The sequence below is a fragment of the Eurosta solidaginis genome, chromosome 4, assembly GCF_040869045.1.
Source record: "Eurosta solidaginis isolate ZX-2024a chromosome 4, ASM4086904v1, whole genome shotgun sequence".
NCBI classification, from domain to species: Eukaryota; Metazoa; Arthropoda; class Insecta; order Diptera; family Tephritidae; genus Eurosta; species Eurosta solidaginis.
Window position 1 is genome coordinate 97,740,884 of NC_090322.1, and position 27,844 is coordinate 97,768,727.

General features: G+C 37.9%; 1 protein-coding gene across 9 annotated transcripts in view; it reads right to left on the reverse strand.

The window, feature by feature from the left end:
• PGAP1 (GPI inositol-deacylase) overlaps positions 1-27,844 on the reverse strand; it is a 1,928,961-nt gene that overhangs the window by 290,774 nt on the left and 1,610,343 nt on the right. For 8 of the 9 annotated variants that reach the window (XM_067782303.1, XM_067782299.1, XM_067782305.1 and 5 more), the window contains one exon: positions 19,072-19,307. The exons of the other annotated variant lie outside the window; for it this stretch is intronic. In XM_067782303.1, coding sequence (XP_067638404.1) covers positions 19,072-19,307 — 236 coding nt within the window. The remainder of the gene's footprint in view (positions 1-19,071; positions 19,308-27,844) is intronic. 9 annotated transcript variants of the gene reach the window in all.

The window sequence follows — 27,844 nt, forward strand, 5'->3', positions numbered from 1 at the left end:
GGGATGTGATTATCACCTAGTGTCACTCATATCCGTCACACTGCCCTCCACCTAAGTCTGATCGTCCGATCAGACAAATCTCTCGATCTAAACGCTGCCAACCTTTCCAAATGAAACACTTTCATTTTGGTTCGTGGTTTGCCAATGGTTTGTATGCGGTACACTACATCGTTGATCTGTTTTACAACTTTGTATGGGCCTTTCCAATTACACTGCAATTTCGGGGACAAACCTTTTTTTCGTTGTGGGTTGTATAACAGCACCAAATCTCCTTCCTGAAACCCTCCCGAATTAAATGCTTTATATCGTACCTTGCTTTCATCTTGTCACTCATATATTTTGATCGTTGCCTTACAAGATCGTGTATCTCTCTTAGCTCTTCTTCCAAATCACTAGTGGATTTCTTAACATTTCTCTCCGCATTGGCATCTATCCCAAACTTCAAATCAGCTGGCAGTCTAAGGTCATTGCCAAAAATTACTTTTGTAGGGGTTTGGCCCGTTATCTCATGCACTGCTGATCGGTAAGCCATCAAGAATAATGGTATGCGGGTATCCCACTCTTTATGGTACTTGTCTACTACTTTCCTTAAGTGCTCCTCCAATGTTCTATTGAATCGTTCTCCCATACCATCGGATTGAGGATGCAATGCAGTTGTCCGTGTTTTTCGAATGCCCAATAATTTACACATTTGCTGGAATACAGCTGATTCGAAATTCCTGCCTTGATCAGAATGTAACTCCATTGGTACACCATACCTTGCAACCCATTCGTTTTCAACCACTTCTGCTACTGTTCCTGCTTCTTGGTTTGGGATTGGGTATACCTCTGGCCATTTACTGAAATAATCCAAAACCACCAGTACGTATTTGTTTCCGCGGTTGCTAGTAGGAAATGGACCGGCGACATCCATAGCGATCCTTTCAAATGGCGCACCTGAGTTATATTGCTTCATCTGGCCATGACTTCGGGTTCTGTGCCCTTTTGCTCTGCTGCAAACCTCGCAGATCGCAATCCACTCAGTGATCGACTGACGGCAACCAACCCAATAGAATCTCTGTTTAATCTTCTCGAGCGTCTTCGTGATTCCAAGATGACCTCCGCTTGGGCCATTATGCATCTCTCTGAGCACGTCAGCAATCCTCTTTCTGGGAACAACTATCAGTTTCTTCTTGCATTTACCATCCTCACTCTCCCATACTCGATGAAGGCAACCGGATATCAGTTCTAAACTGTTCCACTGTGCCCAATATGACTTCGCAATGGGAAGCTCTGCTGACATCTCTTCTCTGGTTGGTCTTTCGTTTTGTTCGAGCCCTTGCATAACACGTGACAGATCTGTATCAACTAGCTGATATTTTCTTAGCTGTTCCTTGTCCCATTCATCTGCACATGTTATAGTCATTAGCCGGACATCTATAATGCCTTCTTTAGCCTCGGCTTTTGAACAGTGCTTGCATTCCAAACTACATGGTCTTCGTGACATTGCATCGGCATTTCCATGGGTACTACCTTTTCGATGCTCAATGGAAAAGTCATAGCTTTGTAGTCGTTCGATCCACCGTGCCAATTGTCCTTCCGGATTACGGAACTGCAGTATCCATTTTAAAGCTGCGTGATCTGTCCTGACACGGAATCGCTGGCCATAGAGGTATTTGTGAAAATGGTTAATGCACTCTACCAATGCCAACAGCTCTATGCGCGTAACGCAGTAGTTCCTCTCTGGTTTTCCAATCGAACGGCTGTAATATACAACTACCTTCTCCTGTCCATCGACCAGTTGTGATAAAGCGCCTCCTATAGCATATCCGCTCGCATCTGTATCTTTTACATTTACTTCCTTTTTAAACAGCGCACACTTTTTGGGACTTAACTTCAGACCATCGCCAGCCATTCTCTGGAAAACTTCATCTAAGTTTTTCAGATGTTCATCAAAATTCTTTCCCAGTACGATGATGTCGTCCAGGTACACCAAGCATGTTTTCCAATGTAGTCCTTTCAATACCTGATCCATGAGTCTCTCGAAAGTAGCTGGTGCATTACATAGTCCAAAGGGCATTACTGTAAATTGCCAAAGACCATCTCCGAAGCTGAAGGCTGTTTTCTCTTTGTCTTCCTCCTTCACCTCCACTTGCCAGTAGCCGCTTTTCAAGTCCAGTGTGGAAAACCATTTCCAGAGAGCGAGTCCAGAGTGTCGTCAATTCTTGGCAATGGGTAGCTATCCTTTTTCGTAACGTCATTCAACTTCCGGTAGTCCACGCAAAACCTCATTTTTCCATCCTTCTTCTTTACAAGTACTACCGGTGAGCTCCAGGGGCTAGCTGATGGTTCGATGACGCCGCTGTTGCTCATTTCTTGTATACGTGGAGCTTGACGTATCGGCCTCGCGTCTCCAGTGTCAATTTGATGTTTCACAACATTGGTGCGGCCTGGTTTGGAACCATCCTGGTCAAATATGTTTGCGTACTTTAGGAGCAGTTGCTTCGCCTTACTCTGATAATCCTCGTCTACCCCCTCCGTCCATTCCGTGATGTCATTTGAAAGATCAGTGTTACTAGATGAAACGTGTTCCTGGAGCTGTTCACAGTTAATAATTACTTCAGCCTCTTGGCACCTTCCCAAAATATCTCCTTTGGTCAGCTCTCCATCAACCTTTGCTCAGATAACTGCTTCGGATTTTGGTGGTATTTGCTGACTCTCTTCCACCAGCACTCGTTTACTGCTGTAGCCTCTCTCGTAGCCGAAATTAAGTGGCACATCCATGTTCTTATATCGCATCGTCTTGTTTTGCATATCGATCTTGAACGCTGGCTTACTCAAAAGTGAGGCAGTTCCCTGAGTCAATGCATGGGATACCGTTTCAGAAAATATTTGCTTTGGGTTCGGGTATGTGGCTCGCTTCGTTTCGACGTCCCGTATGCCGTTTATAAAGCTCTGAATCTTTACCCTTTCAGTGAATTCCACGGTTGCGTCCGCATTTGCAAGATTAGCCAATCTTTCAACATCCGAAGCAAACTCCTGCAAAGTCTCATTTGCTTTTTGGTAATGGTTTTGCAACTCAATTTGGCATATCTGTTTTCTATGCTCGTTTCCATAACGTCTCTCGGCAGCGGCCATCAATGCTTCATAGTTGTTCCGCTCTCCTTCGGTAATCGTCTGTAGGATTTCGGCTGCTGGCCCCTTCAATGCTACGAATAGAGCTGCAACTTTATCTTGAGCATTCCAGTTGTTCACTGTTGCGGTCTTCTCAAACTGTAGCTTAAAAACCTGGAAAGGAACAGAACCGTCAAATGATGATGTTTTTACCTTTGGATTGCTTGCTGAAACAGCTGGGCGGTTTAGTTGTAACTGCTCCATACGACCTTTTAACGCTTATATCTCGGCATCAATTTTGTAAAATGTTTGCATCCTGCTCTTCCAGTTTCACAAAGAGCTGCGATGATACCTGTTCCGTGCCTCTTGCGCTTCCAGTTGAGATGCCAAATATGTCTTCTGTTCTTCCAATTGTGATGTTATACGGGTTTCCTGAGATTCCAGTTGGGATACCATATACGTCTTCTGTTCTTCCAGTTGTGATGAAATTTGTGTTTCCTGTGCTTCAACCTTCGATGTTATTTCTGACGATATTTCTGCAATATGTGTTTTCTGTTCTACCAGTTGATATGACACTGTCGATGTTTGAGCAGATATTGCAACCAAAATCATGTTCAAATCTGTGCTCGTAACATTCTGTGATGTTTCATTTTTCCCTTTAATTTTTGTTGTTGTCTCATCGCCATCAAGATGAAAGTCATACTCTTCCACGTTAATTCCTTCTAATTCCATTGCCTCTCGTAGTCGTACCTGAAGTTCGAGTTTAATGCCGGTTGTATTCAATCCACGGCTCCCCAACTCCTTCTTCAGTTGCTGGATCTTCAATTCACTTAACTTTGCCATGTCCTTGTTGTCCTCTGAAATTTAAACAACAATTCATCTCCTGACACCAATTGTAACGAATTTACTACAACTCCGCTTATTTCAAATCTTCTACTAAGGTTCGAATCACTAAACTGTTGAATAAATAACTCCACTTTTCAATAATGCACAATGGTCTTTATTAAAGTACAATAACACTACTATTGTTCGACAGATAGCGTACTTAATTCAAAACTGATTGTCGTGCCTCAGCTGTTGCTGCTTTTATAGTCTTTGGTTTCCTCGTTAACATTTCTAGGCGGTTCTGTTCTGGAATTTACTAGTTAGTGATCAGCTATAAAATTAATCAGCTATAACTGCGTTTATAGTTTCTCATATGCGCGTGTACATATATGTGACTGACACTTGCACAAATCATCTCAGATACGATATACGCATGTGTTTGTGCTTCTCTCTCCGCTGTGTGTACGTACATATGTGTAGACGTAATGATTGAATCGTTTGTGTAGATACATAATGATTGATTTATGGATATGCATATAATTCACTGCCTAGCATCGGCTTAGAGATGATAGTATCCCTTAGTGTTGCTAATATTCGTCACAATATTAATATTATAACGTGCATAACCCGTTGGTTATTTTATTTGCATAAATTTTTAGTCAAATAAACTGACTTAGTATTTATGTATTTTACATATTATAAGCACATTATAATCACCTTAGTTTTCTACAAGGCCAATATAGATTCAGATTGATTTGTAAACAAAAAAAAAAAAAGCTAAATAAAGTTTGGTTCTCGTTAAAAGGCAGCAAAAAAAATTTAATAGTAGAATTCGCAATGTTCATATATATTTTATTACGATATAATATTTGCCCAATACTTCTCTTCTTTCGATTCAATAGTATAATTTTGAGCAATACGACCAGATGCGTTTAAATATTATGTGTTAGATTATGTTTAATATTTTCTTTAGTTTTATGCTTAGCTGTATAGCGTATGATTAAACTTAAACTGCTATTTCGTATTAAACATATAGTTGTAGGGAAAATTGTAATTAGATATTTTAAAATTTTTTTTGTAACAAATATCCAGTGCTTCCCCCTTATATATAAATTTCACTACGCCACTGGCGGGCGTAAACCAAAACGGTATTCAGAGTAACATCTAATCGGAATAGCGTAAAATAGTAATTACAAATGTACATCGTAAGAGTGCGTTAGAGAACTTGTTTTAGTGAGAAAAACAAAACACAAATGTGATATTTAGTTTCAACAGCTTAAGAGAGATAAACAATCTCTTCGTCCACGACCATCTCACAAGACGCCTGATGTCATCGACCCAGACCAAAACCATGTAAGTTCTTTAATTTTAAAATTTTTCATAACATTTTTCTATAGTATACATACTCTCGCTGCACATTTATACATGCATATATACGTATAATCTATCCCACTTGCGAAGTATCATGATAGTTTTCATAATATAAGCATACACCTTGCGACACATTTTTTTTATCGATTGCAACATGTTGTTAAAGTAAAATCGGTATAAATTTTGTCTAATGCTACTCTTGCGCTCTACCTTCATATTGATTTTGATGATCTAAATATTTTAACAATATATGCACATACTTATATATATATCTAAGCATTCAAGTTTAGAAAGGCCTATGTAGACCACTACACATATAGTTATGTTAACTTTTTCGATTTAATTCCGACCCCGTTTTCCCAATCCATATTTTTTTGGTGGTGTTAAGGATTGACCTCAAATAACTCCTTACTGAATTTCAATGTTCTGGCATGTATACCTTCAAAGTTATGCAGTACCAAAGATTCCATTTGAATGGGAGGTTCCACGCCCCCTTTTTCCCAATTCCGCCTTTTCTTGGTGGTGTTAGGGATTGACCTCATATAACTCCTTACTGAATTTCAATGTTCCGGCATGTATACCTTCAAATTTATGCATTACTAAAGATTCCATTTGTATGGGAGGTGCCACGCCCCCTTTCTCCAAATTCCGCATTTTCTTGGCGGTGTTAGGGATTGACCTCATATAACTCCTCATTGAATTTCAATGTTCTGGCATGTATACCTTAAAAGCTATGAAGTACCAAAGATTCGATGTGTATGGAAGGTGCCACGCCCCTTTTATATATCGAAATTATTTTTAGCCTAAAACCTTCCCGTTGATCGAAGGAACCCATAACCAAAATTTGGCGATGATTGATGTGTGGAAAATAGCGAACATACACACACACAGAATTTGATTTTTATATATATATATATGGCCAAACCGATTTGGGATTTCAAAACTAACCATCATCCCTCTTTCCTGTATCTTTCCTAAAAATTTCATGGCAATCTTTCTATCCGTTCTCGAGTTATGGAGTGACAATCAAAATGTACACTTCTTTTTATATAGGGTGACCAACCAATAAAATTAGATTAGCTAATTATTAGTGATTTTGGGCCAAAGTATAATTTTTATTAGTTTTTCCAAAAGGAGCTTTTCGGCCGATAAATAAAAAGACAAAACATTTGTTTTTCTTATTCTCCTACGCGTTTCGATGTTTTTTATATAACATCTTCATCGGGGAGTCTGATTTATTGTCATAAAACATTAAACGAAAAAACAAACATTAAAAATTTATAAATAATTAACCTCAAGCAATATCATATTTTCCAACAGTTCACTTTCATTGAACATAATACAATAACATTTGAACTACAATTCTGTCTTTAGATGTAACATTTAACATAAGATATTTACCTTTAACATGAGATGTTTACTTTTTACATGTAAAAATTATTAAGAAAAACATTCATTCGACCACATATACATATAAATTAAGACAATTAAATTTTTTGACTGCGTCCATTGCCTCGTCCATTGCATTTGATGGCAGTTGTGTATGCACCGTTTATATTATCTACGTCTTCTTTGAAGTTTACCGTCTTCTGAATTTTTTTTTTGTATGCGTAACCCTTCGAGAGTTAGTCGCGTCCTCTCTCTCCTCTCTATATCTAAAATCTTAACATTATCGAAGCCCGCTGTATGGCCTTTACTTGTTAGGTACTCAGCTGTAGTCGTTTTCATATTTTTTGCATCTGATTTATGCTCACTCATTCGGATGCCCAATTATCTCTTCGTTGTGCCAATATAAACTTTTTCGCACACTTCTCCTTCCTTCCGTTGCATTTTATTTCTTAGACTACATTGTGTTGTTGTTCCTTGTTAATTTTATCTTTTGTTTGTGTAAATATTTTAGTTAGTGTTTGGTTTGGTATATGTGCTAATGTTATGTTGTTGTTTCGCATAAAATTTTCCATTGATTTGTTGTCCGTAATCCTGCTATGTATGTTACACCTGTATATATTCTTTTATTGTTTTCATTATTCAAATTTGCATTGTTGGTTACATTGTTAGTGCTGATTGTTTTTGTTGTTGCTAGCCATGTGTCTATTAATTTGTTATGGTAGGCATTTTTGTATAAAATATTTTTAATTTTTTGGTTATTTTCAGTTATGAACTCCTGATCACTTAAGTCGCGTACTTTCTTTTTAAGTTGATTGCCGTGTTTCTTTTTTGTATCCTTGGTTGATTAGAATGATAGTTAATCATTCGCGACGATGCTACAGATTTTGCATACCAAGGCGTTTTTAACTTTTTTTCTGATTTTATTATTTCCATATCTAGGAAGGCCATTTTATTCTCTTCCTCTTTTTATACTGTGAACTTGATTTTTGGGTGTTTTTTTTTAAATTTCCTCCACGTCTTTTGTCTTAACTATTGTAAATATATCGTCTACATACTTATTTATGTCTTTGATATATGTCCTTGGATTTGAGCTCGGCCATGCTGTCGTCAAGTATTCTGTCTAGCACTATATCTGCTACTGTAGGTGATGGGGGTTTCCCATAGGCATTCTGTATACTTGTTGGTAGAATTTACCATCGTATGTAAAATAATTGTTGTCCCTCAAGCAGAATTCGAGGCAAGTTTGAAACTGTTTATTTGTTAAAGTAGTGTGTTGTTTTAGTATTTCCCATTTTCTCATTATGGTGCGAATTGCTAATAGTATGGGAATGTTTGTAAAAAGGGAAACCACATCAAACGATATTAGAATTTCATCTTCCGCTATGTTAACTTTTTTGGAGGTTGTGTTTTAGTTGGAGGGAATTTTTTACATTGAGGTTACCACATATTATGGTTTTTAAAGACTGTCCAATGTTTTTTGAAAGTTTGTAGGATGGTACACCTACATAAGATGAAATTGGTTTAAGTGGAGTTTGTTCTTTATGGATCTTGGGTAGTCCATACAATTTTGGCACTGTAGCCGCAGTGCAAGTTAGTTGCTTCTTAAATTTTAAAGATATGTTTCTCTGTTTGTAGATTTCATTTATTATGTTGTTGTTTTTTCGTACTAATTGTTGCGTAGGATCAGCTCTTATTGTTTTGTATGTGTTTTTGTCGTTTAGTAGTTGTTCCATTTTGTGTTTATAGCCTACCTTGCATATTAATACTGTTTTGTTTCCTTTGTCTGCGGTTGTGATTATTATATTGTCTTTATGTTGTTCCACGAAATTCTTAGTGTCCTCAAAAACCTTTAATATAAGTATATATTTCGGAGTGTTATGGAGTTTGTTCTTGTAAGTATTTATTTTTGTAGCCACAGTGCATCTCAGTGCGTCTTTTTGTCTCTCATCTTCCATCCTTTGAATGCGTTGTTCAATATCAGCGATCAGGTGTATGGGTGAAAACATTTTCCTAGAAACTGGCAGTCCGAATTTTTTCCCCATTGCCAATAACCCGGGGGTATTATAATGTTGGTTTTGTTTACCAGCCAGTCCTCATTGGTTCGTAAGCCGAACATTTCAAAATTTTTCTTTACATGCATTTGTAATTTTGAACTGAGCTGCTCTTCTGTGCTGATTGCAATTTTTTCCGTGACCTGTTTTTGGTTCGCTAATACCGAAGTAAAATCTTCCTCTTCTAATCTCTTTTTAAGGTCCTCCCTAATGTGCCAAATATCTGTACTTACAATTTTTATTTGAATGTTTGCTTCCTGTATTTCCAGATTTAAAACTTTCCGTATATTATTTGTTGCGGCGTCCGTAAAACAATACGCCGGCGCTAGTGTCATCGCAAACCGGCTGTGCCTTTCGCTTACTTCTATTCCCATTTCGTTGTCAAGTTACTGCGCTCTCACACGATACTTATATTTACGTTCAATAGCGGCAAAACAGCGAGTTCCGCTAATTTCTATATATTTTGTTATATTAAATTCATTTTAAAGGAATAGTTCCGCTAGTTGCCTTTTTTCGATATATAAGTCAAGTAAACTTAAAATTGTACTCTTTTAAGCGTTCGGGTGTTAAGCTAAACACAAGTGTAAGTTTATTCATTAAATTAAACGTAAGCCTTGTATGTAAATAATCGCTGAATAAATTTGCAGATTTTAGTGCATTTGTATCATCACTGAAAATACGTTTATTTATTTCACACCTGGCGCTACAAAACTAAAATACTTGGTTTAGGCAATATATTGAGCAATTTCGGCGAAGTTTTGTTTAAAAGCCTACAGAAGTTTGCAATTGGCACGGTTCAGCCACAATACAATTTGTGTAAGCGGAGCTCCTGCGGTACCATAACCTCAACTTTAACTTGAGCTGAAAATGTCGGACGAAGAACAATTGGCGGCTGCTAAAGCAACAGAACTACCTAGCGCAACCTTGCAAAATCGCAATACTGCTGCTTCTACCACATTGGCTGCGTCAACAGGTATAAACGCCTCGACCGGCGCCCCAGCATCAGCAACTGGCAGCGCGCCCCCAGAGGCACACATATCAACAGAGGCACATGTTTCAACGGTAGATAACTTACAGCCAGGTTCTTCCCAGCAGGTCACCGCCTCAACGCCGCGAGTTTCTACAGGTAACACTATTCCAAGTTTTATGCCAAATCAGAATTTAAACAACCCTGATATGTCACCACTTCGCACACGCTCTGGTATCTTACGTCTGGCGCCACCCCAAAAACGACCGAGAATTCCTCGTGCCGTAAGTAATAATGCTAATAAGGAAAGAGGTCCGCAAGTGACTTGGGCACCCCCGGCACCCACCACGGACAATAGGGCGCAAAATCTTAGTGCGCAGTTTTCTACTCTTGACATAGAGAACAATATTTTTAGTAGTGCCTCACGCGGCACGCAAGGTGCGCCTCGAAACTTTAGCGCACCCTCCTCATCCACCTCGTTTAGATTCGGAGCCAACTTTCAACCAGCTACGCAAAATTACTCTGTAGCTCATTCTCAGGTTAGTGACTGTCGTGATACGGCGCAACACGCCAACTTATTTGCGACAATGGGTACGCAAATAAATCCTACAACTTTCGGCAATCACATACTGCAAAATAATGTCGCCTCTTCGAATACTACGTTTTCCAATGTATCTGTTCCACATCTAATGCCGTCTGCCGCAATAACTCAGGGTCATCTTTCGCACCATTTCACTCCTACGCGCGTACCAAACGCATTACCCAATAATAATTTTGGCAGTTATACAGCGCCCACAACTTCATTTAATGTGGCCAATACAACCTTTCCCTTTTTACGAAACTCATTAGAAGATATAAATTTATCTACATCGCACGTAGCTGCACGTCAGGTAATGTCCAAGGACCTGCCAACCTTTTCTGGCAACCCCGAAGAGTGGCCGCTCTTCATAACTAATTTTGAACAGTCGACGATAAGGTGTGGCTTCACAGACCAAGAAAATTTAATTCGGTTGCAAAAATGTTTAAAGGGTTCAGCTTTGGACGCCGTAAGGGGAAAGTTAATGATGCCTAGTACTATATCCTACGCCATAGAAACACTACGCATGTTGTATGGGCGTCCGGACGTTATCCACCAGACTCTTCAAAAGAAATTAAGACAGCAACCCGTTGTCAAAACTGAAAATCTGAATACCTTAGTTAACTTTGCCCTGGCCGTGCAAAATTATCGAGCTACAATGCAAGCCATTGGTCTAGAGGATTACCTGAACGATCCTATGCTCCTGAATGATTTGATAAGCAGACTTCCATGCGACCTTAGGTTGGATTGGGGTAAACACCGTATGTCTCACGCGCGAGTTGATATAGCACTATTTGACGAATGGCTGTTCAATCTTGCCACCTGCGCTAGCCAAGTTACACCTATCGAGCATAGTAATGCGTCACTTTATGCTAGTGAGGAAAGAAAAGGACGTCGTAAAACATCTAGAGAGAGGGTTATGCTTCATGACTTCAGACGCTCCGAAGTAGAAAACTGTCCTAGGTGTTCAAAGACACATACCCTGTCGGATTGCGGGGAATTTAAAGCGATGAGTATAGATATGAGGTGGAAATTTATTAGGGAAAACAAACTATGTATAAGATGTTTCAAACGGCATTTCGTACGGCGCTGTAATTCTAAAAGGAAGTGTACTGTTGATGGCTGCAAAATGCCGCATAACATACTCCTTCACTCACCTCATGGCAACATTAGCCCACTACAAGTTTCTGAGCCCAAGGATAACCTTTCTCGTAATCAAACAGTCTTGTTTCATGCCAAGGAGAAAAAATGCGCCATATTCCGCTATATAGCAGTTACACTTCAAGGTAAACTAGGTTCAATAGATACGTATGCCTTTATTGACGAAGGGTCAGCATGTACTCTCATCGAAGACGAGTTGGCATCACAACTCGGCCTTGACGGACCTAAGGAAGAACTCTGCCTTCAATGGACCGGCGAGGTTACTCAAAACGAAGCTAACTCAAAGTCCGTTGCGCTGCATATTTCTGCTCGAAGTCCAACCTCAAGAAAGTTCCTTATAAAGGGGGTCCGAACAGTAACTAGTCTTAATCTACCTATTCAAACACTCGAGGGCAGCGCTATAACGCATAGAAATCATTTGAAGGATTTGCCAATGGAGCCATATATTGGAGCGCAAGCTCGCATTCTTATCGGTCTCGATAACACTAAGCTTGGTGTACCAATACAAATTCGCGAGCAGGATGGAGACGACTTAATAGCAGCGGAGTGTAAGCTAGGGTGGTCCGTTTATGGGCGTAACTATGTAGGCGGAACCTTTCACCAACGCGTAATGCATGTTTGTACATGCAGTTCTGATAGCAGTATTGAGGAGCTAGTTAAGTCACACTATGCCGTCGAATCAATTGGTATAAAAGAAGTACCCACTTTACTTTCTAAGGAAGACGAACGTTCGCAGCGTATAATGGATTTAACCACGAAATATTTACCGAGTGATAAACGATGGGAAACTGGTCTCCTTTGGAAGCATGACTATATTCATTTGCCTGAGTCCCAACCCATGGCTATGCGGCGGCTACTGTGTCTCGAGAAGAGGATGGCAAAGAATCCAAACCTGAAGTCATTTCTAGTAGATACCATTAAACAATATGAGGAGAAAGGCTATGTCCGAAAACTGCGCGATGGGGAAGTTCTGGCCGGTCCAAAATCTTGGTATATACCAATATTTACTGTCACCAACCCTCGCAAAAATAAAACCAGGTTAGTTTGGGATGCAGCAGCTGCTGTAGGAAAGACCGCCTTAAACTCTGTCCTTTTAAAAGGCCCAGACCTAATGAAGTCGCTGTTGGGTATTCTCATCAGGTTTCGCGAAAAGCCTATAGCATTGTGCGGTGATATCCGTGAGATGTTTCACCAGATACGCATTAGACAGGAGGATCAGACTGCTCAGAAGTTTTTGTGGCGTGAAGGTGACACATCCAAGCAACCAAACGAATACGTCATGCAAGTAATGACATTTGGGGCAACTTGTTCTCCATCGCTAGCTAACTACGTTAAGAATAAAAATGCTGCCCGCTTTGAAGCCGAGCTCCCATGCGCTGTTAAAGCGATCTTGGATAACACCTTCGTAGATGATTGGCTTCAGAGTGTGGAAACTGAAGACGAGATGATCGAATTGGCCAAGACAGTACGTTTTATTCACTCTGAGGGAGGGTTTGAAATGCGAAGCTGGAAATCTAACTCCAGGAAGGTTTTATTGGCTATAACAGGGCAGTCCACACAGAATGACAAGTATATTGAAGAACCACTCTCTCGGCATGAAAAGGTACTTGGTATGTGGTGGTCACCCGCAGAAGACGTTCTAACATTCTTCGAAAATTTTCCTGAACAAATTTATGATGAAAACCATATACCAACAAAGCGTCAAATGTTACGTATCATAATGACAGTATTCGACCCTTTAGGACTTTTAGGTTTCCACATCATCTCTGCAAAGATTTTGATGCAAGAAGTATGGCGATCAGGCGTTTCATGGGACGAGCCTGTACGTATAGAGCAACAAGATAAATGGTGGAAGTGGCTACGATGCATGCCGGCAATCGCAAAGATCCGGGTTCCTCGGTGCGATCCATTAGTAAGTGGTGGTGAACGAATCCAGCTACATACCTTTGTCGATGCCAGTGTAGACGCGTACGCGGCCGTAGTATACCTCCGAGCAGAGAAAGGGTCAATCGTCAGTTGCTGCTTGGTTGCGTCTAAGACCCGAGTGGCGCCGCTTAAGCCCTTATCTATTCCAAGACTGGAACTAATGGGCGCAATACTTGGTTTGCGACTTTCAAAATTTATTTCTGAAGAGCTGTCAATTTTCATCGAAAAACGAGTATTCTGGACGGATTCAAAAAATGTTTTGTGCTGGATTAAATCAGATGCGAGAAAGTTTCATCAGTTTGTGGCGGTGCGCGTTGGCGAGATATTGGAAAATTCCAGAGTAGACGAATGGAGATGGGTACCGTCGGGGGATAACGTTGCCGACGAAGGTACAAAATTTAAACATGACGTAGAATTCAATGGAGCTGCGCGTTGGTATATCGGACCGTCGTTTTTGTATCAAGCAGAAAAGAACTGGCCACCCACTGATGTTAACCATAATCATGATAACGATAAAGAACTGATCTGCCATGTAGGTTTAAAAACGGCCGTGAGATCATCATGGTCACTGATTAGTGTGGATCCGCAACGGTTTAGCAAATGGGAAAAAATGCGGAATGCACAAAGCTACGTGTTTATGTTTCTTCAGAAAGTCACAAAGCGAACAAATTTATCAAAACTCGCCACATTGCCCAAAACAAATGATATTGCCGGTGTTGAATGCTTCATAATTCGTTGCTGTCAAGAGGAAGTGTTCGCTGAGGAAATACACCTTCTCAGGAAAGGGAAAGCAGTTCTAAAAACTAGTTCGATTTTTAAAGACTCTCCGTATTTGGACGAATATGGTCTCCTAAGAGTAAAAGGAAGAATAGACGCCGTTCAACACGTACCTTGGGACGCTCGCAGACCTATCATACTGCCACGTCTCCACCGTGTTTCATATCTCATAACAGAATTTTACCACCGAAAGTTTCATCATCACCACAACGAAATTGTGGTTAATGAAATGAGACAGCGGTACTACGTGCAGGGCTTGAGAGCCTTGGTCAGAGAAACGGCAAAGAATTGTCAACTATGCCGAAACCGCAAAGCTCTACCAGCTTTCCCGGAAATGGGAAATATTCCACCAGAGAGATTTGCAGCGTACGAAAGGCCATTCACAAATACTGGTGTAGACTTTTTTGGGCCCATGGAAATAGTGATTGGCAGGCGACGAGAGAAACGCTGGGGGGTTGTGTTTACCTGTTTGACTATCAGAGCAGTGCATATTGAGGTTTGCAACTCGTTGTCCACAGATTCGTTCCTGCTCGTGTTGAAACAGTTTATGTCTCGCCGTGGTGTACCAAAGTGCATATGGTCGGACAATGGAACTAATTTTCGCGGGGCCAGCCGTATACTGCAAAACGAAATGGAACGCATGATATCCGGAGAGCTGGAGAGGCATCATCCTGAAATAAAATGGCACTTCATTCCGCCTATAACCCCTCATATGGGCGGTGCCTGGGAGCGCATGGTCCGATCAATCAAATCCATTTTGATGGACATTCTCCCAAAAATGGATATTCGAGAAGAGGTGCTCAGGGCAGCTTTGGCCGACGTCGAGTATACTTTGAATTCTCGTCCACTGACCTACATACCTTTGGATTACCCCGAAATGGAGGCACTAACTCCAAATCATTTTCTCTTGGGCAATTCTAGCGGCATACGAGAAAAGGACGAGCATAGCCCATGTGTAAAAGATTTGGGTAAACATTTTAGAATATCCAGTCAAATTTCAGATCAGTTTTGGAAGAGATGGATCCGTGAGTATCTACCCTGCTTAACCAGACGAACTAAGTGGTTCCAAAAGACACCACAACCTATTGCAGTGGGCGATGTGGTTATAATCGCAGATGACAACTTAAAGAGGAATACTTGGCCAAAAGGGGTGGTAATCGATGTTCACGCTTCCAAAAACGGGCAAGTACGAAGCGGTGTAGTGAAAACCGAGGCAGGGCTGCTCACTCGACCTGCTGTAAAACTCGCAAGACTGGACGTGAAGGGTAAACCTTGCACAGAGAACTGCTCAAAGTTTACGGAGGAGGGGATGTTGCGGCGTCCGTAAAACAATACGCCGGCGCTAGTGTCATCGCAAACCGGCTGTGCCTTTCGCTTACTTCTATTCCCATTTCGTTGTCAAGTTACTGCGCTCTCACACGATACTTATATTTACGTTCAATAGCGGCAAAACAGCGAGTTCCGCTAATTTCTATATATTTTGTTATATTAAATTCATTTTAAAGGAATAGTTCCGCTAGTTGCCTTTTTTCGATATATAAGTCAAGTAAACTTAAAATTGTACTCTTTTAAGCGTTCGGGTGTTAAGCTAAACACAAGTGTAAGTTTATTCATTAAATTAAACGTAAGCCTTGTATGTAAAATATCGCTGAATAAATTTGCAGATTTTAGTGCATTTGTATCATCACTGAAAATACGTTTATTTATTTCACACCTGGCGCTACATTATTAGTTAAACTTTAAACTTAAAAGCTTAGACATGAAGTCGGTTATCATAAAATTGTTAAATAAAGATTTTTGTATTTGAATTGAAAATATGTCTTCGTAAGTTCAAACTTATTTTGTCAGATGGATTAAACTTTAGGTTCGTAAGTATGGTTGGGTTGGTGATGCATAACTGCATCTCTTTATGGATGGGTAGGGAAGAGAAGGAGGCTGTTTGTTAATGGCATTCCTGGGTTAATTAGAAGACCTTTTATCCGAGCAGTCTTTCCGTTTTTAAGTGTTTATGGAGTTTGAGTGGGGAAGTAATTTTTTTTTTGTAGTTTTTGTTATTAAAGAAATGTATGATTTTTCTTATATGTATAACGAGTTCAAAGGCGGCTTAGTGGCGGCAAGGGCCCACCCAATCCGACGAGCTTTGGCCCGGAAAACGCGACCATGCACATCTGGCCACGTTCTATGAGCCAGGTGTGTTACACTACTTTACAACAAATTAAATGAAAAAGGGCGGAGCCATACCCATTTTGAAAATTTCTTTTATTTTTCTATTTTGTTGCACCATATTATTACTGAAGTTGAATATTGACATCATTTATTTATATACTGTATAGATATTCAATTTTTTGTTAAAATTTTACTTAAAATTTTTTTTTTAAAAAGTGGGCGTGTTCGTCATCCGATTTTGCTAATTTTTATTTAGCACACATATAGTGATAGGAGTAACGTTCCTGCCAAATTTCATCATGATATCTTCAACGACTGCCAAATTATAGTTTGCAAAACTTTTAAATTACCTTCTTTTCAAAGTAGGCGGTGCCACGCCCCTGTCCAAAATTTTACTAATTTTATATTCTGCGTCATAAGGTCAACCCACCTATCAAGTTTCATCGCTTTATCCGTCATGAATTATCGCACTTTTTCGGTTTTTCTAAATTTTCGATATCGAAAAAGTGGGAGTGGTTATATTCATATTTATATTCATATTTATTGAGTCAATGGCAGAAACCTTACTGACTAGATTTACAAGTTTGCAAATTAACTTAAAACTAAGTAACTAAAATTAATTAATTAAAGGATGAGATAAATTTTCTCGATAGTAAGACTCAATCCGTAACTTAAACAAAGGCCTGGGCATTGAAAAGTCAAGATTTAGCATTCTGGACATTTTATTAAACTCTTCGAGATCTCTTGTGAGAGGGGCAAAGCTAAGGTAATTGGTTCCCAGAACTTCACCGTAGAATATATTATGAGAGCGTAGAGATCTACTAGGAACTAGAAAATTTAACTGCTCCAACAGAGCTGAGCAATCAATAGTACCAGAGATAATATCGTAAATAAACATTAAATGTTGTACTGAGCGTCTGACATGCAATGGCATAACATTTATAAGCATGCACCTGTTTATATAAGGTTGTAGGGGATTAACAAATTGAAGAGGTAGGAGGGCGAATCGAATGAATTTACGTTGAACCCTTTCAATTCTAGCAGAGTATGTGCTGTAAATGGGATTACATATGATAGAGGCGTACTCTAATTTAGATCGCACTAATGAATTATACAATATACTCCTAGTGTATGGGTCCTTAAAATCCTTCGCATAACGCCGTAAAAAAGCTAAGTTAGCATACGCTTTTGGTATAAGATAGTTAACATGGTTAACGAAAGTGAACGAAGAGTCGAAAATGACACCAAGATCACGAAATTCTTTGACCGAGGCAAGATATGTATTAGCGATATAGTATGTTGACGTAAGCGCACTTGTAGATCTAGAAAACGTGATATGCCAACATTTGCTACTGTTAAGTCTCAGATGATTATTAAAAGCCCACACATTAAGAGCATCCAAATCTCTCTGTAGGAGCAATGCATCAGATACAGTGGTGATACGCCTAAACAGTTTTAAATCATCAGCATAAAGTAAATAATTTGAATGCTTTATATATAAGCCGACGTCATTAATGAAGATAACAAATAAGATTGGACCGAGAATACTACTTGTGGCACCCCAAAGGTTGCCAAGAACTCATACGACCTCATATTCTCGATTTCAACAAATAAAATTCGGTTTGTCAGGTATGACTTTAACCATGACAGAAAAGCTGAATGGAAACCAATGTACTCAAGTTTCTGAAGAAGTATCTTGTGGGACACTGTCCGATTTCGTTCATTTTAAATAGCGATCTGAGATGAGTGCCCAAATTTCGTTAAGGTATCTCAAAATTTATTCAAGTTATGGTGTTCACGGACAGACGGACGGACGGGCGGACATGGCTAAATAAATTTTTCTTTCGCCCAGATCATTTTGATATATAGAAGTCTATATCTATCTCGATAAGTTTATGCCGTTACGGGGTACCGTTATGCGAAAAAAATTAATATACTCTGTGAGCTCTGCTCAGCTGTGTATAAAAATACCCGATACTTCCACTCGTGGAGTGCAAATCCATAACAAACAATTCAAAATATGGGAATCGCTGAGCCAGCATATTCGCAGGCAAATACCAAGCGTAACGCAACGGCGACGACAACGACGACGGCGATGGCTGTAGCTCAGGGTAGGAATAAGTTAGGGTAGAATACTCAGTTCAAGTGTAGACTCAATAAAGCGCACAAGTGCTTGAAAATAATTTACATATGTATATAACAAGGACAATTCAGCCAACTAGCGACATTAAAACTTCATTAGAGACCCCGAACTATTTACGTTATTCGAGGAGTCCCGATTCACAATTTTCCAAAATAAGCAGAAATCTTTCTTCTCTAAGCAAACCTATCCAATCGACAAATTCTATGGGAGGATAGTGCCATGTCATAACATGGATAAGATTATAAGATGATAAGGCTAATCTAGCTATGCTCTATCTTCAAGCGGTAGTAGCCAAGAATCATGTATGTAATCAATTTCCTTATGAATGGATTTCGACCGGTCGGTCAAAAGAAATTTTTTCTTAACTTTTTTCCTGCGCGTTTGTTAAAATTCTCAAAAATACTTCACTCGCGTTATTTTATTGCAATTATTATGCGTCAAACTTTTAATAAATTAGCAAATTGTTTGCCACAACCCAATCTTTTTCGGATAAGTAAAAAAGCGTGTTGCCTCTTCAGCAGCTGAACAGAAAAAGAAAGAGGGAAAATTTTCCAAGGTAATGCTTAGTTCACGTCTGTCCGTCCCTCAAGCATTACTGTCAAATGTAAAAAAGTGTTAATATTACCTGCTATCCTTTATCCAAGCCACAAGTGTCATAACATTCACAGAAGCCATAATGAAGAGCAAAATAAACAAACTTATGTGAAATGAAAAGTTTTTCATCCCTTCGAAACGAACTAAACTCCCTTTTTTTTCATTTGGACATTTTTGTTCAGCAGGCAAGTATTCCGCCTTTTTGTATAGGCCTAGTGCAGTTCTTAACGTCCAGTTTTCCATATAGTCATTGTATTCATTCAATATCTAGAAATATAAGGGAAAAATTTATTTCATTACTAGCTTATACCCGTGGGTTTCACTCCACGTTGCTATAAAAAATGGAAAATAAATAAAGCACCTTTAAAACACTTCTTGTTTCACATTTATAAGCGATATATGTATGTATATATGTATTTATTTTTTGCGTTAACATTTTCTGATGAATAGTTAAATACCGAAATTAGCTAAAAAAATTAAATAATGTACTAAATATAACTGGTATCCGACAAAAAAGGAAAATATCTAAGAAAATTTCAAAAAAAAAAAAAAAATACAAAGCAAATAATTTTCGTAGGCATTTTGTATGGAACGAACAAAGTAATGTTAGCTACTATGCTTATAACTGAAGAGCGCCTAGACTGATGATGATTCACACCAATTGTTAATGACTATGACCAAAAAAATGAATCAGAAAAAAAACTATCATAAATTAGCGAACATACTAAAAGGAAGCTTAATTTCAAAGAAATGATTTGAATTTCTGTTGACAATTAATGGCAAGTGTGCAAATAGTATGCAATTCTTGCGGTATGATATTAGAGTTTAGCGAATCCAAGTTTCAATTCTCCTAGCTTTCATCATGACAATCAATAAATCATAAAACCAATCGTTGAGTGTGATCGGAATATGGGAAATTAATGTTTTTCACACGGTCGACTATATTTTTCATGTTCTTATGTCGGAAAAAAATGTACTTTGAAAGTTTTAAGAACTAAGAAAAATGTGAATAAAATAACTAAAAAAAATGTTTTAAGTTAAACGGTTTTATTGAAAACAATACTTACATAAAGTAGTAATAATACTAAAAGATACAAAATAATTAGGTAGGTCCTAGGTACTAGTAATCACACTCCTCATCAATCTAGGGCGTTGATCAGACAACTGAATAAAAGCGTTGATAGTCATAAGTAAGACCAACTGAACCTTAATCAGGTTATGATACGCCTCACATTTTCAGAAATTTCAGGCGCCCAAAGATTTTATTTAATTGTCTGATCAACGCCCTAGATTGATGAGGAGTGTGATGACTAGTACCTAGGACCTACCTAATTATTTTTTATCTTTTAGTAATTTTAATAAAACGGTTTAACTTAAAATTTTTTTATATGAATTAACCGGGGATTGCCCGTATCGCTTTAAATGTATGAAAACATTAATTTCAAGCAATTTTGAATTTTTTATAATTTATTTAATAATTTGGGAAAAATTTAAACAACGTGACATCATATACCTTGTAAATCTCTTCAAAAGCCTTTTCTCCCGGGAGTGGTAGTCGAAAAATTGCTTGAAATAAATGTTTTCATGCATTTAAAGCGATACGGGCAATCCCCGGTTAACTCATATAAGTAGACAACATTTGGTTAATTCGTTGTAGTTCTATAAATAGAACAAAAACAACAACAAATACCAAGTTTCTCTGAAAACCGCCTTACAAAAAGGCATAATTTCAACACATAACTACATACGAATTATGTGATGTGTGGAAGATGATATGTGCGAAAAGAAGGCAATTGGGAAAAACGTTACAACAACTAAGGCATGACGTAGCTGAATGCGTTTATAACAATTTCAACTATCGTAGTTGTGCGGGTTCGACTCCCACCCCCGGGAGAAAAGGCTTTTGAAGAGATTTACAAGTTATAATCGAAACAGCTGTCGCCTTGTCCGTCCTGATGTCACGTTGTTTAAATTTTTCCCAAATTATTAAATAAATTATAAAAAATTAAAAAATGCTTGAAATAAATGTTTTCATACATCTAAAGCGATACGGGCAATCCCCGGTTAACTCATATAAGTAGAAAACATTTGGTTAATTCGTTGTAGTTCTATAAATAGAACAAACACAACAACAAATACCAAGTTTCTCTGAAAACCGCCTTACAAACAGGAATAACTTCAACACATAACTACATACGAATTATGTGATTTTTGGAAGATAATATATGCGAAAAGAAGGAAATTGAGAAAAACGTTACAACAACTAAAGCATGACGTAGCTGAATGCGTTTATAACCATTTCAACTATCGTAGGAGTGCGGGTTCGACTCCCACTCCCGGGAGAAAAGGCTTTTGAAGAGATTTACAAGGTATAATCGAAACAGCTGTCGCCTTGTCCGTCCTGATATCACGTTGTTTAAATTTTTCCCAAATTACTAAATAAATTATAAAAAATTAAAAATTGCTTGAAATAAATGTTTTCATACATTTAAAGCGATACGGGCAATCCCCGGTTAACTCATGTAAGTAGACAACATTTGGTTAATTCGTTGTAGTTCTATAAATAGAACAAAAACAACAACAAATACCAAGTTTCTCTGAAAACCGCCTTACAAACAGGCATAACTTCAACACATAACTACATACGAATTATGTGATATGTGGAAGATAGAATATGCGAAAAAAAGGCAATTGGGAAAAACGTTACAACAACTAAGGCATGACGTAGCTGAATGCGTTTATAACCATTTCAACTATCGTAGCAGTGCAGGTTCGACTCCCACTCCCGGGAGAAAAGGCTTTTGAAGGGATTTACAAGGTATAATCGAAACAGCTGTCGCCTTGTCCATCCTGATGTCACGTAGTTTAAATTTTTCCCAAATTATTAAATAAATTATAAAAAATTAATAATTGCTTGAAAAAAATGTTTTCATACACTTAAAGCGATACGGGCAATCCCCGGTTAACTCATATAAGTATACAGCATTTGGTTAATTCGTTGTAGTTCTATAAATAGAACAAAAACAACAACAAATACCAAGTTTCTCTGAAAACCGCCTTACAAACAGGCATAACTTCAACACATAACTACATACGAATTATGTGATGTGTGGAAGATAATATATGCGAAAAGAAGGCAATTGGGAAAAACGTTACAACAACTAAGGCATGACGTAGCTGAATGCGTTTATAGCCATTTCAAGTATCGTAGGAGTGCGGGTTCGACTCCCACTCCCGGGAGAAAAGGCTTTTGAAGAGATTTACAAGGTATAATCGAAACAGCTGTCGTCTTGTCCGTCCTGATGGCACGTTGTTTAAATTTTTCCCAAATTATTAAATAAATTATAAAAAATTTGAAATTACTTGAAATAAATGTTTTCATACATTTAAAGCGATACGGGCAATCCCCGGTTAACTCATGTAAGTAGACAACATTTGGTTAATTCGTTGTAGTTCTATAAATAGAACAAAAACAACAACTAATACCAAGTTTCTCTGAAAATCGCCTTACAAACAGGCATAACTTCAATACATAACTACATACGAATTATGTGATATGTGGAAGATAAAATATGCGAAAAGAAGGCAATTGGGAAAAACGTTACAACAACTAAGGCATGACGTAGCTGAATGCGTTTATAACCATTTCAACTATCGTAGGAGTGCAGGTTCGACTCCCACTCCCGGGAGAAAAGGCTTTTGAAGGGATTTACAAAGTATAATCGAAACAGCTGTCGCCTTGTCCATCCTGATGTCACGTTGTTTAAATTTTTCCCAAATTATTAAATAAATTATAAAAAATTAATAATTGCTTGAAAAAAATGTTTTCGTACACTTAAAGCGATACGGGCAATCCCCGGTTAACTCATATAAGTATACAGCATTTGGTTAATTCGTTGTAGTTCTATAAATAGAACAAAAACAACAACAAATACCAAGTTTCTCTGAAAACCGCCTTACAAACAGGCATAACTTCAACACATAACTACATACGAATTATGTGATATGGGGAAGATAAAATATGCGAAAAGAAGGCAATTGGGAAAAACGTTACAACAACTAAGGCATGACGTAGCTGAATGCGTTTATAACCATTTCAACTATCGTAGGAGTGCAGGTTCGACTCCCACTCCCGGGAGAAAAGGCTTTTGAAGGGATTTACAAGGTATAATCGAAACAGCTGTCGCCTTGTTCGTCCTGATGTCACGTTGTTTAAATTTTTCCCAAATTATTAAATAAATTATAAAAAATTAAAAATTGCTTGAAATAAATGTTTTCATACATTTAAGGCGATACGGGCAATCCCCGGTTAACTCATATAAGTATACAGCATTTGGTTAATTCGTTGTAGTTCTATAAATAGAACAAAAACAACAACAAACACCAAGTTTCTCTGAAAACCGCCTTACAAACAGGCATAACTTCAACACATAACTACATACGAATTATGTGATGTGTGGAAGATGATATATGCGAAAAGAAGGCAATTGGGGAAAAATGTTACAACAACTAAGGCATGACGTAGCTGAATGCGTTTATAACCGTTTCAACTATCGTAGGAGTGCGGGTTCGACTCCCACTCCCGGGAGAAAGGGCTTTTGAAGAGATTTACAAGGTATAATCGAAACAGCTGTCGGCTTGTCCGTCCTGATGTCACGTTGTTTAAATTTTTCCCAAATTATTAAATAAATTATAAAAAATTTAAAATTACTTGAAATAAATGTTTTCATACATTTAAAGCGATACGGGAAATCCCCGGTTAACTCACATAAGTATACAGCATTTGGTTAATTCGTTGTAGTTCTATAAATAGAACAAAAACAACAACAAATACCAAGTTTCTCTGAAAACCGCCTTACAAACAGGCATAACTTCAACACATAACTACATACGAATTATGTGATGTGTGGAAGATAATATATGCGAAAAGAAGGCAATTGGGAAAAACGTTACAGCAACTAAGGCATGACGTAGCTGAGTGCGTTTATAACCATTTCAACTATCGTAGGAGTGCGGGTTCGACTCCCTCTCCCGGGAGAAAAGGCTTTTGAAGAGATTTAAAAGGTATAATCGAAACAGTTGTCGCCTTGTCCGTCCTGATGTCACGTTGTTTCAAATTTTCCCAAATTATTAAATAAATTATAAAAAATTAAATATTGCTTGAAATAAATGTTTTCATACATTTAAAGCGATACGGGCAATCCCTGGTTAACTCATATAAGTAGACAACATTTGGTTAATTCGTTGTAGTTCTATAAATAGAAAAAAAAACAACAACAAATACCAAGTTTCTCTGAAAACTGCCTTGCAAAAAGGCATAACTTCAACACATAACTACATACGAACTATGTGATGTGTGGAAGATGATATATGCGAAAAGAAGGCAATTGGGAAAAACGTTACAACAACTAAGGCATGACGTAGCTGAATGCGTTTATAACCGTTTCAACTATCGTAGGAGTGCGGGTTCGACTCCCACTCCCGGGAGAAATGGCTTTTGAAGAGATTTACGAGATATACAACAACTAAGGCATGACGTAACTGAATGCGTTTATAACCGTTTCAACTATCGTAGGATTGCGGGTTCGACTCCCACTCCCGGGAGAAAGGGTTTTTGAAGAGATTTACAAGGTATAATCGAAACAGCTGTCGGCTTGTCCGTCCTGATGTCACGTTGTTAAAATGTTTCCCAAATTTATTTATTTATTTATTTATTTCAGTCATCGAAACAAGATTCCTTACAGACTATGATCATGTTTACATATTTAATTAAATAGTGCAAATAGGCTTAACTTAAAACAATAAAGGCTGTCGTTGAAGTTTATTTGCGGAGCGAATGTGTTACACAGGCGAATGATTCTGGCTATCGGTTCATTATAAGAATAAAGCGACTTATGTGAACCCTCAGTAAACTTTCTGGGATTTTTGAGATTAATATCAGATTCCTGTACTCGAAACAGAATAAATATATCTGGGCAATCAATATTGCCAGATAAAATATTGTAGGCAAATAACAGCGACAGATATGACCTTCTGTCCGCAAGAGATTGTAAGCCAAGGAGTTTCCTCCTTGAGGCGTAACTTGGAATGTCATTTTCGATAAACACTCTTTTCATAGCAAATCTGGTAAATTTCCTCTGGATCATCTCTATTTTATCAGAGTACTTTGTGTAGTATGGGTTCCAAATGATCGCCCCATACTCTAAAATACTCCGTACCAAAGCAATATAGAGTGTTTTCAGAGTCATAGGATCCTTAAAATCTTTGGTGTTCCTGATTATGAAACCCATCATCGAGTACGCTTTAGACGAGACTAGATCAATATGTTTAGAAAAAGTTAATTTTGTGTCAAAGATAATTCCTAAATCCTTAATTTCGGATTTACGCAACAAATCAACGCAATCCAGAGAATAGTTGAAAGTATAGACATATGCGCGGCGGCAATAAGAGATAACGCAGCACTTGCTAATGTTTAGGCTTAGGTTATTGATGGTACACCAATTTAAGAAAATGTTTAAGTCTGCTGAAGTTTTTGGCAATCGATAAGGCTGTTAATATTGAGGAATATTTTGACATCATCTGCGAACATTAAGCACTTTGACGATACGATATGTGACGGTAAGTCGTTTATGAAGAGTAAGAATAACAGAGGGCCAATGTGAGTTCTTTGAGGAATACCCGATGTGGCATAGACTTCAATGTTCGAGCGTATTGAGTTTATTATCACCGATATTTTCCTACCAAAAAGAAAATTTCTGAAAAAGCTCAATAAAGTGCCGGAAACACCAAATTTATTGAGCTTCAGTAAAAGAATGTTATGGTCTACTTTATCAAAAGCTTTTGAGAAGTCGGTATATATGACATCGAGTTACGAATATTGTTCCATTGCAGTGATAATGTTGTTTGAAATAAGAGATAGATTAGTGACTATTGATTTACCTGGCAAAAACCCATGTTGGTAGCTAGTTAGGGCATGCTGAACATGTTCCAGAAGTTTTTTGTTAAGTATGTGATCGAAAATTTTTGGAAAGGCCCACTGCTTTACTATAGCTCGATAGTTGGAGATGACGCTTTTGTTTCCAGATTTGAAGATGGGTTCAATTGAGCATGACTTCCAACAATCTAAGAATCTTCCTTGGCGTAAACATGTCTTAAAGAGTTTGGTGATTGGTTTTACAAGAGAATCCACGCACCGAATGAAAACTATTGGGGGAAGACCATTACTGCAGTTGAAGCTTGGCTTAAGGTCTAAGATTGCATCTGCAACATCATCCTCAAGGATAATAAATGCGTCAATGAAATTAAAATCAGTTGGTCTTGAAATTGTAGGAGTGTCTTGGGACTCGTAGCTTTCATAAACTTCTTGAAAAAATTAGGCAAACATATTGCAAGTCTCTAGCGTAGTATTGGATACACAGTCTTTGTATTCCATTCTATCAGGTATGCCGCATGATTTACGCCTAGAGTTCACGTAATTCCAGAACGAAGACGGATTGAGTTTCAGGCTGTCTTCAATTTTGGTTATATATTGATTAAAGAGATATTTATGAAGTCTGTCAAATTCGTTTTTATAATTGTTGAAATTAGGAAGGTCCACGGGAGACTTTGAGCTTCTATATTTTTTTAGAGCTTTATTTTTAATGTTCTTTAGATGGCTTAATTCCGCGTTGAACCAAGGCGGTTTATTTTTGGGCTTAGAGGATTTCAAAGGCACAAACTTGGTGACGGCATCAGAAAGAATGTCACAAATGTTTGTATATATTAAGTCTGGATCTTCTATGAAATCTAAGAAATCCCAGTTCGTGCAATAAAGAGAGGTATTCAATGCATCGAAGTTGGCTTTTCTAAAAGATAATAAAGGTTCGCGGTTCATATTTAGTCGCTGAAAACTTAGAAATTCGAATTTAATAGTTAAAGCTTTATGATGAATTGTGTTACGTGATATAGGTGACAAATTCAATTCACATGCTAATTTGAGATCTTCTGTTGCGAATACTAAATCCAAAATTTTATCATTAGAGTTTGCAAATGAATTTAATTGTTGAAAATTGTTAGATAAGAAAAAACTAGTGACAGAAGATTCAATATCAGATTTAATATTAAAAGGTGGTAGCCAGCCATTGTCAAATGACGAAATAATGTCAGGCAAGTTAAAATCACCCATAACTATTATCTGCCCATTTAGTGCAACAGATTCACTGACAAATTTCATGTTTTTAATATGTTGTTCATAAACATTCAAACTAGAGTTAGGCGGTATATATGATATCAAGATGTAAATATGTTTGTCATTTGAAATTGATACATCTATGCAGACTTGTTCAACTAACTTATCAGCAAAGGGCAAAACTAACAAACTGCTATTTAGGCTTGCTTTAGCTGCTAATAACACTCCTCCACCTCAAGCGCAGCCACTAGCAATAGGGCATCTATCATGGCGATAAACAGTGTAATGGTTGTCAAAAAACTCGGAGCTGGAAATTTGTTCACAAAGCCAGGCTTCGGCGATAGCAACAATATCATATTCACGTAATGATGAAGTAATCCTAAATTCATTTGATTTTGTTCGTATACCACTTGCATTTTGATAGTATATTGAAAATGATTCAAGTGATGTGAAGTGAATTATTAAATAAATTATAAGAAATTTAAAATTACTTGAAATAAATGTTTTCATACATTTAAAGCGATACGGGCAATCCTCGGTTAACTCATATAAGTAGAAAACATTTGGTTAATTCGTTGTAGTTCTATAAATAAAACAAAAACAACAACAAATACCAAGCTTCTCTGAAAACCGCCTT